Source organism: Mchenga conophoros, linkage group LG20, assembly GCF_057382185.1.
Source record: "Mchenga conophoros isolate Kocher_MC1m ecotype Shallow Benthic linkage group LG20, M_conophoros_male_GT1.1, whole genome shotgun sequence".
NCBI classification, from domain to species: Eukaryota; Metazoa; Chordata; class Actinopteri; order Cichliformes; family Cichlidae; genus Mchenga; species Mchenga conophoros.
Genome location: NC_140545.1, coordinates 19,355,667 through 19,371,437, shown reverse-complemented (window position 1 = coordinate 19,371,437; position 15,771 = coordinate 19,355,667). Strand labels below are relative to the sequence as shown.

Genomic DNA, 15,771 nt, shown 5'->3' with positions numbered 1-15,771 from the left:
AAACTTGGCAACATCTGAGCACTATTTTATATTACCCATCACATAAAATCCCCACTGATTGTTTGCCACTAATAATTGTCTCTAGAATATTCAGTACTAAGAAAGGTTCACAGCTGTACCATTCTAGAATTCACTGAGAATGACCCATTTTTTCACAAATGCTAGAGTTCAAATTCAGATTTTATTTGTCACATACACAGTTCAACATGTAGGGAAATGCTTGCGCCCAAGATTTAAGTGGGGGAGTGAAAACCTTTGGCAATATTGTGTATCTAGTGAGCGACAGTTCTCTGTAATAAATAAATAAATAAATAAATAAATAAATGAATGAATTTTAAAAATGCATTGCTAATATCAAAGCTCAGAGGAAAGTGCCCTAACTGCTTTGAGCAGATAGGAGGGAAACAGCAACTCAAATAACCACTTGTTGCAACTAAGCAGTGCTGGGGAGTAACGGAATACATGTACCAGCGTTACGTATTTGAAATACAGAATATGAGTAACTGTATTCCATTACAGTTACCATTTAAAATGATGATATTCAGAATACGGTTACAAATAAAGGAATTACACAGCGGTCTTTTCCTGTTTCATATGTTAGGCAATGCCCTCTCTATTTTTGGTAATTCCACGCCAGTGGAAACCCAAACAAAAATGCATTAAGAGGATCTAATGCCTGGGTCTCAATCTTGCAGCCCATGTCACCCCTACTTGCGGCCTGCATAATGACATGAAGAAATATTTTTCAAAATTATTATTCAAAAAATTATTTAACCCACTGGGGTCGACGGACACGCCGGCACGTCAAAATCGCATGACCAATTTAAGATGAAACAGCAACAAGATGCAGCAACCCAGAGTCTCCTTTTCAACCAATACCAATACTTTGTTCAAAAACTTAATGTGTTATTGTATTTCAAATTATAGCTTCATAATGATTACAGGACATCAGACTACTTGTTCTCATTGTTTAGTTATAAGAATAATCACATAGAAATTAAAAAACCTGAAGTTGTGTGTTAATTGACGCTATTTGAACACGTATATCTTTTCATTTTACATGTATATACTTGCCTGGATATTTCAACAAAAACATTCAACATTCACACTTTCACTCATTCACAGAAGTGCTCTGCCACACTACAAAGGCAATCAGGCAGCTAACTGGGGAAAGGGTAGTGTGCCGTGACTTATGAGATGAAATCTCTGAACACATTTTAATCACCACTATATCACTGTGATTGTGATCACTGTGATCTACATGTGTTTTGAAACTGGGTTTTTGGCGACCTGGTATATGTCAGTGTTTCTGTCTGTAGAGCACACAAAAAGGTTCAGACATTTTTCATTGTGCATGGTTGAGGTTTATTTTTTCCAAAGGAAAAAAGGTCTACATATTCAACTTGAACGATAAAAGCAAAGTATCGATCCAATTTCCTTTCCTTCCTTAAACAGCTCCATTTCCTTCCAATTCACCTCTGTGTCAATTTCAAGATCCTGCTTCTTACTTTCAAAGAGCTTCATAACCTCGCTCCTCCATATTTATCTGATCTTCTCCATATGTATGCCTGACTACAGACCTGTTGGGTCTAACACTTAAACGCCGCTGGCTCAGAGACCAATCATTTGTGTACGACCACAGTGCTTTTTGTCTTTTACTTGCTGCAAGGGGAGCCTGAGCTCTTCATCTGATCTCAGCCAACTCCAAACTCTGGGACCCCTCTCACAGTCCTTTTATTAACATCAGTATTTACACAAACATCTCATTAATCATGCGACAGATAAGACACCCACCTGTGAACATGGGACGTGTGTGTCTGCGATGTGTGAGCATGTGATGTCACCAATATCCTCAGTCACCCCATATATGGCGTAACATTTTAACGAACCAGTGTTTAGAAAACAGAGCTGAGCATTCTTGCTAAAGATCTAATCACCTTGCTAAAGATCTAATCATCTTGCACAATGACAACCATATTGATGCACAATTCTCTAACAGGACTTTTAGTTGCTCTGCCCCAAGACTTTAGATGCACTTCCACCAGCTCTTCAAACTACAAACTCTCTCTGTACTTTTAAAACACGTCTCAAAACCCATCTATTCAGAACTCCATACCCTTTTATACTTGTTTATATACTTTCATGCTTGTTTTTTTTTTACCTTATGTTTAAATTTTGTTTTGCTATACTTTATTATATTGTATTGTTGTATTATTGTAAGGTGACCTTGGGGGTCTTAAAGGCACCTATAAATAAAATGTATTATTATTATTATTATTATTATTATTGTTATTGTTATTATTAATAATAAGGCAAGGCAAGGCAAGGCAAGTTTATCTGTATAGCAGAATTCAACAACAATGTGATTCAAAGTGCTTTACAGAGACATTAGAAACAAAAACAAATAAAAAGCATGATTTAAAATTGATTAAAACAAGCAAACAAACAAACTAATTAACAAACAAACAAAACAGTATATAAAATCAAAACAGATAAAATCAGAACAATAGATAAAATCAGTAGTTAAATGTAAGTTTTGAAATTTAAGCTTAAAAGTTTTCTTCTACAACATCAGCTGTAACTGCTGCTACTTCACTGATGAACAGTTTAAGCACACCATCAACACGGAAAATAAATTATCAATAATCCATTTTAATAGCAGAAGTCTGTATGCCAACTTCAACAATATAAAGGAATATCTAAATGAGTTGGCAAATCCATTTGGAATTATTGCCATTTCTGAAACATGGATCAATGCGGAGAAAGGAATGGACTTTGGACTGGAGGGATATGAAGTGAATTTTGTAAATAGAAGGAACAAGAGTGGAGGGGGAGTAGCTGTGTATGTGGATAAAAACCTAAACTACAAGGTGGTAGAAAGTATGACAACTGTAATTGATAATTTACTAGAATGTATAACAATTGAAATTTATAAGGAAAAAGAAAAAAATGTAATAATTAGCTGTATATATAGAACACCTGGCTCTAGTATTCAAGTATTTAATGACTTCATAGAGGAAATATTCTCTAAAACAGATCAAAAAGTTATGTTTATCTGTGGTGATTTTAATATTGACCTGTTGAATCCAAAAAAGCATAAAATGACCGACGAATTCCTAAACACTATGTACAGTTTGAGTTTACATCCTAAAATAACCAGGCCTAGCAGAATTACACCACATTGTGCCACCTTACTTGACAATATTTTCACTAACAATATGGAAAACAACATTGTGAGCGGATTATTAATTAATGACATCAGTGATCACCTACCAGTTTATGCAGTTTATGACACTAATTATAAGAAAAATCAGCATGAAGAACAACTGAGATACAGACGTGTAAGGACAGAAGAAACTATGTGTCAAGAACCGAAGTTCAACACACAAGCTGGACCCAGGAGCAGAACACACACACAGCGGTACGAGAGAAAAAATAAACTTTATTATAACTGAGAGTGTCCCGGGAGAGTAGAAGGGAGAAAACGCACGGAACCAGAGAAACCGAGGGACCGGGAGAAGAATCGCGCAGGAAACGCCGAGAGCGGGACCGTGGGAGGCTGAAACAGAAAAAGAAAAAAGGATTATTGGGGTGCGGGTAAACCGGCAGCATACGAGGGGAGGTAGTGTACGCGTCTTACGATGATAGCGGGGCCAAGGGAACCGGAGGGAGGGGTGAGGGTCCGTGGGGAGAAGCTCCAGAAAGGGCGAGGCGGCTGGGGTTGATCGTGATCCAAATTCTGGACAGGCAGGTGGACAGGCTGGTGACTCAAAACACGCCGAGCAGTGATCGCTGAAGGACGATTACGGACTGGCGTGGAGCAGCAGGCTGGGCAGGATTAAATGGTCCACCTGGTGATCGCCTGGGATGGGATGCAGGTGTGGAGTCAGCGGCCACGCCCACGGGAGTGGGCATCCCATCAGCACCTCAGACGCCGGGCCGCGGACCATGACACTATGACTGCATTTAAGAACGATCTATTAAATCAGGACTGGGACAATGTGTACAAAGAAGCTGATATTGATATTGCATATGGCATATTTTTAAGAATATTCATGGAGTTGCACGATAAAAACTGTCCAACAATAAAATACAACAGAAAGCACAAATATTCAGATAGACCATGGCTCACTAAGGGTTTACAAAATGCATGTAAAAAGAAAAATACACTCTATAGGGAATACCTAAAACAAAGAACAAAAGATGCTGAAAATAAATATAAAAAATACAAAAATAAGTTGACCAATATTATACGTGTATGTAGAAAGGAGTATTATAGTAAAATATTGAACAACAATAAACATAATATGAAAGGAATATGGGATGTTTTAAACGGTATCATTAAAAATAATTCTGGACAACAAAGTTATCCACAATACTTTATCGATAATGGCAATATTATGGAAAACACTGCTGATAAGGTCAACAGCTTTAATCATTATTTTGTAAATATTGGACCAAAACTGGCAGAACAAATTCCTGAGTCACTGCCATCAGTAGAATGTAGTGAAAACCTGATTGATAGGAACCCTAACTCAATGTTCCTCACATCAGTGGAGGAAAAAGAAATAATTGACATTGTACACATGTGTAAATATAAAACGTCTACTGATTGTAATGATATTGACATGAAAATCGTCAAGAAGGTCATTGAAGGAATTGTAGGACCTCTAACATATATTTGCAACTTATCATTTCAGACGGGAAAAGTGCCAAACAAAATGAAAATAGCTAAAGTTGTGCCGCTGTATAAAACCGGGGATAGACGCCACTTCACAAATTACAGGCCTGTTTCTTTACTACCACAATTCTCCAAAATCCTAGAAAACCTGTTTAATAAACGATTAGACAAATTCTTAGATAAATATAAATTACTCTCTGACAGTCAATATGGATTCAGATCAAAAAGATCAACATCTCTGGCATTAATCGAATCAATTGAGGAGATTACGAATGCTATAGATCAGAAACAGTATGCAGCTGGAGTATTTCTGGATCTCAAGAAAGCATTCGACACAATCAATCATGACATATTAATTAATAAACTGGAACGGTATGGGATTAGGGGGGTTGTACTGCAATGGGTGAAAAATTATTTAAGTGACCGGAAACAATTTGTGAAGCTGGGTGTCCATTCCTCATCATGCTTGGACATTGCTTGTGGTGTTCCACAAGGCTCTGTACTGGGTCCAAAATTATTTATTATTTATATAAATGATATTTGTAAGGCATCTGATATATTAAAATTTGTATTATTTGCAGATGACACAACTATTTTTTGTTCTGGGGGGAATCTAAAGGAGCTGCTGGATACAATTACTTCAGAAATGTGCAAAATTAAAAAATGGTTTAACAGGAACAAACTATCGCTAAATCTAAGTAAAACTAAAATTATCTTATTTGGGAATTCCCTTAGAAATGCACAAGTGCAGATTCATGTAGATGGTGTGGAAATTGAAAGAGTACTTGAACATAAGTTTCTTGGTGTGATTATAGATGATAAATTAAACTGGAAGTCTCATATAAATCATATACATAACAAAATTTCAAGAAGTGTCTCAATCTTGAGTAAAGTAAAACACATTCTGGACCACAAATCACTCCACATTCTCTATTGTTCCCTGATTGCACCGTATTTGAATTACTGTGCAGAGGTTTGGGGCAATACTTACAAATGTTCGCTATCATCAATCTTTATATTACAAAAAAGGGCCATAAGGATAATCCATAAAACTGGTTACAGAGATCATACAAATCCACTATTCTTAAAATCAAAAATTCTAAAATTCACAGATCTGGTTCATTTTCTCACAGCACAAATTATATATAAAGCAATAAATAACCTGCTTCCTGACAATATTCTAAAAATGTTTTCTAAAAGGGAACGGGGATACAATTTGAGGGGGGAATTAAATTTAAAACATCCTCGTATCCGTACAACATTAAAAAATTTTTGCATCTCTGTGTGTGGAGTGAAGCTGTGGAACAGACTAAGTAAAGATATGAAGCAATGTCCAAGCATGGCGCAGTTTAAAAAGCGGTTTAAGGATACGGTTTTTACAGGGTACAGGGAAAAGGTAGAGATTTGATAGGGCGTTCTTGTCTAATATTTTCATGTGTGTGCGCATGCACGGGTTTGTTGGTATGGGTATATAAAAAAACACCCAGCACGCCCCTGCGGGCGGTTTATCCTTCAAGCTCGGGTCCTCTACCAGAGGCCTGGGAGCTTGAGGGTCCTGCGCAGTATCTTAGCTGTTCCCAGGACTGCACTCTTCTGGACAGAGATCTCCGATGTTTTTCCCGGGATCTGCTGGAGCCACTCGCCTAGCTTGGGAGTCACCGCACCTAGTGCTCCGATTACCACGGGGACCACCGTTACCTTCACCCTCCACATCCTCTCGAGCTCTTCTCTGAGCCCTTGGTATTTCTCCAGCTTCTCGTGTTCCTTCTTCCTGATATTGCTGTCATTCGGAACCGCTACATCGATCACTACGGCCGTCTTCTTCTGTTTGTCTACCACCACTATGTCCGGGTGGTTAGCCACCACCATTTTGTCCGTCTGTATCTGGAAGTCCCACAGGATCTTAGCTCGGTCATTCTCCACCACCCTTGGGGACATCTCCCATTTTGACCTCGGGACTTCTAGGTTATACTCGGCACAGATGTTCCTGTACACTATGCCGGCCACTTGGTTATGGCGTTCCATGTATGCCTTGCCTGCTAGCATCTTGCACCCTGCTGTTATGTGCTGGATTGTCTCTGGGGCATCTTTACACAGCCTGCACCTGGGGTCTTGCCTGGTGTGATAGACCCCAGCCTCTATGGATCTTGTACTCAGAGCTTGTTCTTGTGCTGCCATGATTAGTGCCTCTGTGCTGTCTTTCAGTCCAGCTTTGTCCAGCCACTGGTAGGATTTCTGGATATCAGCCACCTCCTCTATCTGCCGGTGGTACATACCGTGCAGGGGCCTGTCCTTCCATGATGGTTCCTCGTCTCCCTCCTCTTTCTTGGGTTTCTGCTGCCTGAGGTATTCACTGAGCACTCGGTCAGTTGGGGCCATCTTCCCAATGTATTCTTGGATGTTCCTTGTCTCATCCTGGACTGTGGTGCTGACACTCACCAGTCCCCGGCCCCCTTCCTTCCGCTTAGCGTACAGCCTCAGGGTGCTGGACTTGGGGTGAAACCCTCCATGCATGGTAAGGAGCTTTCTTGTCTTATATATATATATATATATATATATATATATATATATATATATATATAATTGTAGGCTGTGTATCCTTGAGGTGTTAATGGGGTTATTGAAAATGTGTATATGTGCGTATGTGTGTATATACGTATTAGGGGTGCAACGATACACAAAATTCACGGTTCGGTTCGGTTCGATACTTTGGTGTCACGGTTCGATATTTTTTCGATACAAAAAAAAATGCTCATGCCTTTTTAATTTGTCATTTATTAAAATTATAAATATATATTTTAACACAAAAGTACAGTTTTTAAATTTAACCCTAACCCTTGTGCGTGTTGTTTTTTAGCTCGTCATATTGCAGCCACAGAAATTCTTTTGTCCATGAAACCATAAAGCTGCACTTTCTTTTTGCCTTATAGTCTGATTTGTCATAACTTCTCCGTTTTGTGGTAAGCTTTTCTTTGGCTGTCACTTCTTCACCCTGACCTGTCTTATTTGGCTCAGCAGAACTAAAATATATATCTGTCTGTGAAGGTTCTCAATCATCCAGGTCATTGTAGTGAAATATATATCCTGCCGCACTCACATAAGCTCAGCGATTCTCTGCGCGATCAACCTCTCACATGTTTAAGCTGCGGGAGATTTCACTTGTCATGTTTGCATAGTAAGCTAACAATTAATAAGACGATGTCAGAGGAATTGGTGCACAAATTATCATCACTCACAGATCAGTGCTGTCGCTCTCTATACACAGTTCGCGCGATTGCAAAGTGAAAGCAAAAAAACAAGCGCAAATTCAAACACGATTTCAATATGTCACATATTGACAGTGGCTCACCCAATGACATAATTACCCAGCTACATTTCTGAAAGAATGCAAAAGCATTGACATATATTTTTCCTTCCTACAATAGCCCGACGGGCAGGGGAGAGATAGCCCCGGGACATCGGGCTAGCGATATTGCGAGCCCTGTATCTGATTGAGGAATCACTCATCTTTGGAAAAGAGAGTTTATTACAGAGAAATGTCTCTTTCCAAAATAAAAGCTATACTATCCGCTTCTTCTGGGCTATATTCTCAGCAGCATATTAAACATATCAGGTCTCCATAAGGAGAATCCTGTGCTAACAGCTGTCTAAATGACTCGGCTAAAGTTTGTAGCATGCATGCTTGTTGTTTTTGTCTTTGCACTAGGATGATGTCGGTGTAAATGTGCAGTCATATTCGTTGTGTTCCCACTAGTGCTTTCAGGTTAATCTCGTTGAAATAACCTTAACGCCACAACACGGCAAATCTCCGTTAACGAGCTACCCTATACAGAGGGGCTAGACGGCCAACACGTTAACGAGCTAACTGCGCTAACACACTAGCTCCCACCCATGTAATTGAGCATTGCATGGCACATCCAACATACTGTTTTACTTTAGTCCATGACTCGCTTACCTTCAGGGTCATACGTCACATGAAAACCAAAGTAATTCCAAACGCCAGATCTGAATGAGGGTGGGGAGGTCCACTTCTGTCTCGCTAGCTTGCCCTGCGCTCTTCCTTCTGACGATGCTGTCTGTGTTGAGTGCTCAGTGAATCTGCGTTCGACTACTCCGCCTAGGCTGCACTCTCGAGCCTAGGCGGAGTAGTCAAATGCAGATTCACTGAGTGCTCAACACAGACAGCATCGTCAGAAGGAAAGTTGATAAAATAAATTACAAATTTTGTATTGTTCTTTTTTTTTCTCCCCTTTGGTTTTCTTTCTTTCTCTCCCCCTCTTTCTTTCATTCTTTCCCCCTGTCCTATCCCACAGTCATGTCTGTCCCGTTTGCAACTGAAAATAAAATAAATTCATAATTATAATAAAGGTCAATCAAATGGACCAATATGATGATCCACTTAAAATAAATCCTCTTGGCATCTTTCTTGGCCTCAAGACAACAATTCTGATGGCTATAGATCCAAACGGGACACAAAAAAAAAAAAAATTGAAAAAAATTTTATTGTTCGATACATATGCGTACCGAACCGAAAGCACTGTATCGAACGGTTCAATATCGATACGAATATCGTTGCACCCCTAATACGTATGTATGGATAGATAGAAACATATATGTGTATATATTTAAAAATTAAAAATTACACATAACATATAATGTAATTGCAAGGAGGTATTTCTGTAGTCTATTGATACTAGATAGTGGAAAAGGGGTGGGATTAAATAAGCTTATGCTTCTTCCTGCTCCTTTTTGAACATGGACGTTATTTGGAGTTGTGGTTGCTCGTTTTCCTTTTGTTTGCTTTGTTCATTTGTCTCTTTTAATTCTATTTTTTTTATACTTTTTCAACATGTTCAAAATAAAGATTCAATCAATCAATCAATCAATCAAAGTGTGGATTTGGTGCTTTATTAAAATGTAGCTGAGAATAGGTGAGTCTTCAACCTGGATTTAAATAAACTGAGTGTTTCAGCTGATCTGAGGCTTTCTGGGAGTTTGTTCCAGATATAAGGAGAATAAAAGCTGAATGCAGCTTCTCCGTGTCTGGTTCTGACTCTGGGAACTGATAAAAGACCAGATCCAGATGACCTGAGGGATCTGGAAGGTTCATACTGGGTCAGGAGGTCACTGATGTATTTTGGTCCTAAACCATTCAGAGCTTTATAGGCCAGCATCAGAACTTTAAAGTCTATCCTCTGACGGACAGGCAGCCAGTGTAAAGACCTCAGCGCTGGACTGATGTGGTCCACTTTTTTGGTCTTAGTGAGGACTCGAGCAGCAGAGTTCTGAATGAGCTGTCTGACGGATTTTTTAGGTAGACCTGTAAAGATGCTGTTACAGTAATCAAGCCTACTAAAGATGAATGCATGGACTAGTTTTTCCAGGTCCTGTTGAGACATCAGATCTTTTATCCTTGAAATATTCTTGAGGTGATAGTAAGCTGATTTTGTTATTGTCTTAATGTGTTTTTCTAAGTTTAGGTCTGCATCCATAACTACACCCAAATTTCTCGCCTGGTTTGTGGTTTTTAGGTGTATAGATTGAAGTTCTCTGGTGACCTGTAATCGTTTTTCTTTGGCGCCAAAGACTATTACCTCAGTTTTGTTTTTCTTTAGCTGGAGAAAATTGTGGCACAACCAGTCATTAATTTCCTCAATGCATTTACCAAGAGCCTGTACAGGGCCTCAGTCTCCTGGCGACATTGTGATATATATTTGTGTGTTATCTGCATAGCTGTGGTAGTTTATTTTGTTGTTCTTTATAATCTGTGCCAGTGGGAGCATGTAAATGTTAAACAGAAGGGGTCCCAAGATGGAACCTTGGGGAACTCCACATGTGATACTTGTCTGCTCAGATGTGAAGTTACCTATTGATACAAAGTATTTCCTGTTTTCTAAGTATGTTTTGAACCAGTTTAGTACAGTTCCTGAAAGACCTGCCCAGTTCTCCAGTCATTTGAGTAATATGTTGTGGTCATAATAATAATAATAATAATAATAATAATAATAATAATAATAATAACTTGATTTTACCAAATGGTAAACTACTAACTCGTAAATTGAAGAAAAATGTGAGGTTTTTGGAGAATTCTTTTTAAGTTAAGTATAGTGCAAAGCTATTTAGGGGATTGGATTCCAAGTGCTAGTAGACTGAAAATATAAAACTATGACTCAACTATCATTGACTTATCTGTAGGTGTGAGAGTGAAAATGTACATTACATGCCAGAAATGTTAGCGTTTCCAATCCTTTTCCATATTATAGTAGTGGAAGCACCATCGCTGAATATAATGTCACTGCTGCTACTACAGTCATCCAAACACTAAACAATGGAATTTTTGACCAGCTAGCAAAAATCTACTCTATGATATCAGATGGTAAGCACTTGTCTACATTTGTGATTTTATTCAATTTTACATATATGTTTAATGTCATATCAAAAAACACATGAGATCAGATGATTGTTTAATCATTTTTTTATATTTATGTTCATTTTTATAGAGCCACGTTTTCTGGATTTTAAAATTGAAGGTAGTGGATTTTGGGAGGATAAAGTCAATGTAACATGTGGCCATCCACCATTGGATCTCTTTGGTACTGACTGGAGAGCAGAGTGGAGACGTGATGGCAATGTCATAGTTGCAGATGGAGTACATACCATTTCAAAAAACAACAGTCACTCAGTCTTATCTGTGTCACAGTTCATTCGTGCTGACAGTGGTAAGAAGCAAACAACTGCATTCCATGGGGAAATTCACAAATCATATACATTTAAAATGCGAGTGCAGTCTCAGCATTTTTTAGTGATTCAGCAAGTGCAATTACAACATTCTGATTGGCTTAAGGGTAAAACTTGTTTGGTTCAGAAAAAAACATCACATGTATCTTTTATCATAACTCTTTTACGTGGCCTATCGACACAATTTAAAATCTGGTATATAGTTTGAAGTCCGCACTTCTGACCCAAGTTGAAATGGAGTCGCTGGGTCGCTGCAACCCCAGAGGGTTAAGGAAAACGTTGTTACTGCAATGGAGCAATCAATATTAGTGCAGAAGGACTGAAATCATTTGATTTAAATAGTTAAACCATTGCTGTTGCACAAGCCTTTCTCAAGAGAAAGAAATACCAAATTACAAGTGCCAGTGTAAATGTGTACTTGTGTGAACACAGATGTCAACTAATTCATATTAGAAATCCTATTTAAATTTGGAAATAAGTGGTTGCTGAGCTCTTAATAATATAACAGTAAAATAAAATGTTGCTAGACAGAGAATGGTATTCTTGAAACAAAATGGAGCAAAAACTCATTATCAGCTACATTATTGCTTTTTTGTAGGAAACACTGAATCTGCATAGGAGAACCAGCCATATTACAACTGTATAATACAGAAATAAGTGACACTGTCAACCCATATATTATTTTTTTTGTTTGGCAACACTATTTTATTTATGTATATAATAATTTACTTTCATTCCAGGAAATTATGAATGCAGGCTCATACGGGAAAAGGATGAATCATTTTATCGCCAACGATCCAATGGAGCCTTCACACTCAAAGAGAAACCCTTGATCAGAGTGGACCCAATTCAAAAATTTTTGAATTGTAGTGGTCAAAATGTGCCACTAAGCTGCACTGTCAACAATGACTACAATATTAATTTCACAAACGTGAATATTAGCGGTAAATCTGAAACAAAGAATCAACAAAATGCAAATCAGCTATTGGGAAATAATTTCTCTGCTCATCTTGCAATACTTACGTTATTTACTAATATGAGACAAAACTTTTTAAAAACTAGTCTGATTAATATTACATCAGATCTGAATGTTTAGCTTGTATTGCTATTCATATTGACTTTGTTGTTTCTGCGATTTATCCAAAGGTAAAAAAAGCATTTCCTATCAATATAAAACTGATAGCTGTACAGACAAAGAGCAGGATACAATTACCTGTCAATCAACTACCTATCCTGAATTCAAAGAAACAATAACACTCAGGTTTTACAAAGGAAGTGAGTATTAACACATTATAAAGCAATTTATTAAATTCAGGTTAAAAATTATCTACATTTAATAAGGTCTTTTTTTTGTTTTTGTTTTATTAGATCCTCAAATGTGTGATGATAAAGAATTTGGAAAGGCAGTTAGTGACTCCAGAGCCAGAATACCCTGTGCAAACAATGAGGAAGGAGAAAAGAGTGCATTGTGCAACATCACAACATATACTGAAATACGAGACACCTGCATACTGCAACCCATTAAGGAGCTGCTTGACCAATCTGAGGTGACTTATATAAACTGCCATGTTCTTTTTAGTTCTTTGTATTGTGGAAAATGTACCTTAGAGATAAATCACAATATTACATATTTTAAAGAGTTTAGAAAGTTCACCTAAGTGAAGCCACAAAAATATTACACAAACCTCTCTTTAAGTTACTCTTTTAATTAAAGTTAATTTGCTATGTGTTTTAATTGACAACTGTGACAATAAATTTCAAAACTAGATTATATCAAATGGTAAGATAGGCTCTTAAATGACTAATTTTTTCTACTCTACATTTCAATTTTGCTGATGATGGAAATGACCATGTAATGTAATGTAAAATATAAATGGTTCTCAACACAATCCTGTTGATTCTATTCTGGGCTATAATGGAAGATGAATCCACCTCTCAAATTATTACAGCTCCTTCAACCAGTTTCCAAATGGATGGTATCCTGTTAGACAGCAAAACGATCATGGTCTTAGGATTAAGTGGTGTTTTTATTTCTTGGTGAACATACTTGAGTTTTAGTTGACTTTAGTTTTCTAGTGTTAGTTTCAAGTTCCAGGGCTCTATGTACTACAAAGTAAGTTAAATATATACAGGGATTCTTTCCATTATTTGGATTCAATTGCCCTAACGTCAAACATCACAACTACTAAGTTAACTAAGTTTCAGCTATAAAATTAGAGATATAATTCTCCTCTTTCAAGGAACATTTGAATTCTCTCTCTAGCCCAAAATGGTTAAAGCATTACAGTGATGTGAACTGCACATGTTAACTAGTATCTAGAAGAAGCTGATTTTTCTGTCTGTGTTCAGACAACAGTACCTTCTGAATGCGTTGTGCTAACATGATACTTAAAATATCACCATAAAGCTTGTCTTCTCTTCCTTCCGAAAGCATCAGAGCTGGGGCAGGTGCTGTGCCAATGGTGAAAAAAAAGAGTTAAATAAATGTTTAAATTTGCATAACGCAGTTTTAGTTATTATTCTTTCAGCTGGAACCTTGATGTTGTTTAATAGTCTGAGAATAAGTAAAATACAAATACAAAATGTAGGAAATGTAATATTCCCTAATTTAAAGTAACCAATTTATATTGTCCACAAGTACAAATAGATGCCCCTAAATTGTACGTGCTTTGGAGTTTGTATGTGCTTTTCGAGTTTTGGGAGCTGAAAGAGCCGGTTCTCTAAAAGGAGCCGGAAATCCCATCACTACAGAAAACCCTGGTTCACCCCAAAGTTACCCGGATAAGACAAAGTTCTGCTTCATAGTACAAACCTCAGAAAGTTAAAAAGAAAAAAAAAGATAAAAAAGGATAACCACTGCACCAAAAAACCCCGCACAACAGAAATTAAAGTAAGCTGCAATGAGTCAATGCTTATCAAGTCCTTTAACTTTGTGCAATACATGTTTTACAGTTTTATACCATTTGTGATGACAGACAAACTGTTAATACAATTTGTGATGACAGACAAACTGTTAATACAAAATAAACTTGTCACCCATTTAATAAAAATAAAACTTGTCAAATAAATAACCACAAAGTAAGCAGGTAGTTTAAGTTTATAAAGTATGCACAAAAAAACACTTTTTCAATAAATAACCACAAAGTAAGTAAGTAGTGTTTCTTTGTTTTGCCACTACAGCACTATTTACAATTTGTGATCAGAAGACATGGAAGGCACAAATGAAACACGGTATTAGCGATGGTAAATTTGATTCTTTTTACTGAATCGAGTTTTAATGAGTCACTTACCAAAGTGAATCGGTTTTTTAGTCATTTGATTCACTGTGTCAGTTGACCAGAGAGTGCAAAAAATGTACATTTTCAATCAAACTTAATTTGTTTCCCTTTTCATGTAAATCCTACTGCTAAGATGAATGATTCTAAAAGAAAACAACAATTTTATAGAGCAAAAAAGAGCAAAAACATTTCTAAAATTAAGCAATTTCCTATCAAAGTTGCTTAATAAACATTTATTTTATTTTATTTTATTTTATTAGTATTTTCCTTAAATGTGTTAAATATATATTTTCTCATCTAAATGTCCACTGAGCTGTGAGCCAGGGGGCGGTAATGCGCCTTAACATTGGTTGCCAACCAAGAAGAAGAAGAAGCTGTGAGCCAGGAGGGAGGGGGTGAGCGAGTCCTAAGTGATTCGCTTAGGCAGAGCGATGCTACTGTGAACCGAGGAGCTATTTTCTTGATGTGAGCTTCTACTCAGGGTTTTTTCTTCCAGTTCAGAGCAGAAGTTTTTTTGTTACGATACTGGATGTTGTGTTTTTCTCCACAATTTTAATTATAAGCTAGATACATTGCTGCTAAAAGCAACAGGGATGAGTCAGTGAGTCAGTTGGGCTTGTGAATCATGATTCATGAGTCAGTAAAGTGATTCTCGAGTATTGAACGATTCATTCATGATTCGCGCATCACTACACGGTATTCACTGTTCGGTTTATAACTGCAGGCAGATTAAGGTTAAAAGACTGTAGTAAACGTAAGCCAGATTCTGTGAGGATTTCTACAAACAAAAACCTTTGAGATAGGAATTAGTAAATAGGAAGCCCAAGTTTGTCATTCTAACTTAAACATTGAGTTAAATTGTGAAACTAAATACTTTTTCTCTTCAACTCTTGCAGGTCTTGACTGCCACTACACTGCCAGCATTTTTGCAACAGCTCAGCAATGTTACTAATGGGAATTCTGAGCAAGTGGTTAACTCACCTAAAAATATTGATGCTGTTGTTCAAATCCTCAGAAATGTAGCCAACAGAATAGAATTATTCAATATCTCAATCAATGAAAACTCAATGAAGG

General features: G+C 37.3%; 1 protein-coding gene across 1 annotated transcript in view; it reads left to right on the top strand.

Moving 5' to 3' along the window:
* LOC146550633 (uncharacterized) overlaps positions 1 to 15,771 on the top strand; it is a 34,265-nt gene that overhangs the window by 13,345 nt on the left and 5,149 nt on the right. The window contains exons 14-20 of the mRNA XM_085259962.1: positions 10,877 to 10,892; positions 10,945 to 11,057; positions 11,182 to 11,400; positions 12,160 to 12,363; positions 12,566 to 12,694; positions 12,788 to 12,966; positions 15,594 to 15,770. Of these exons, the coding sequence (XP_085116088.1) occupies positions 10,877 to 10,892; positions 10,945 to 11,057; positions 11,182 to 11,400; positions 12,160 to 12,363; positions 12,566 to 12,694; positions 12,788 to 12,966; positions 15,594 to 15,770 (1,037 nt within the window). The remainder of the gene's footprint in view (positions 1 to 10,876; positions 10,893 to 10,944; positions 11,058 to 11,181; positions 11,401 to 12,159; positions 12,364 to 12,565; positions 12,695 to 12,787; positions 12,967 to 15,593; position 15,771) is intronic.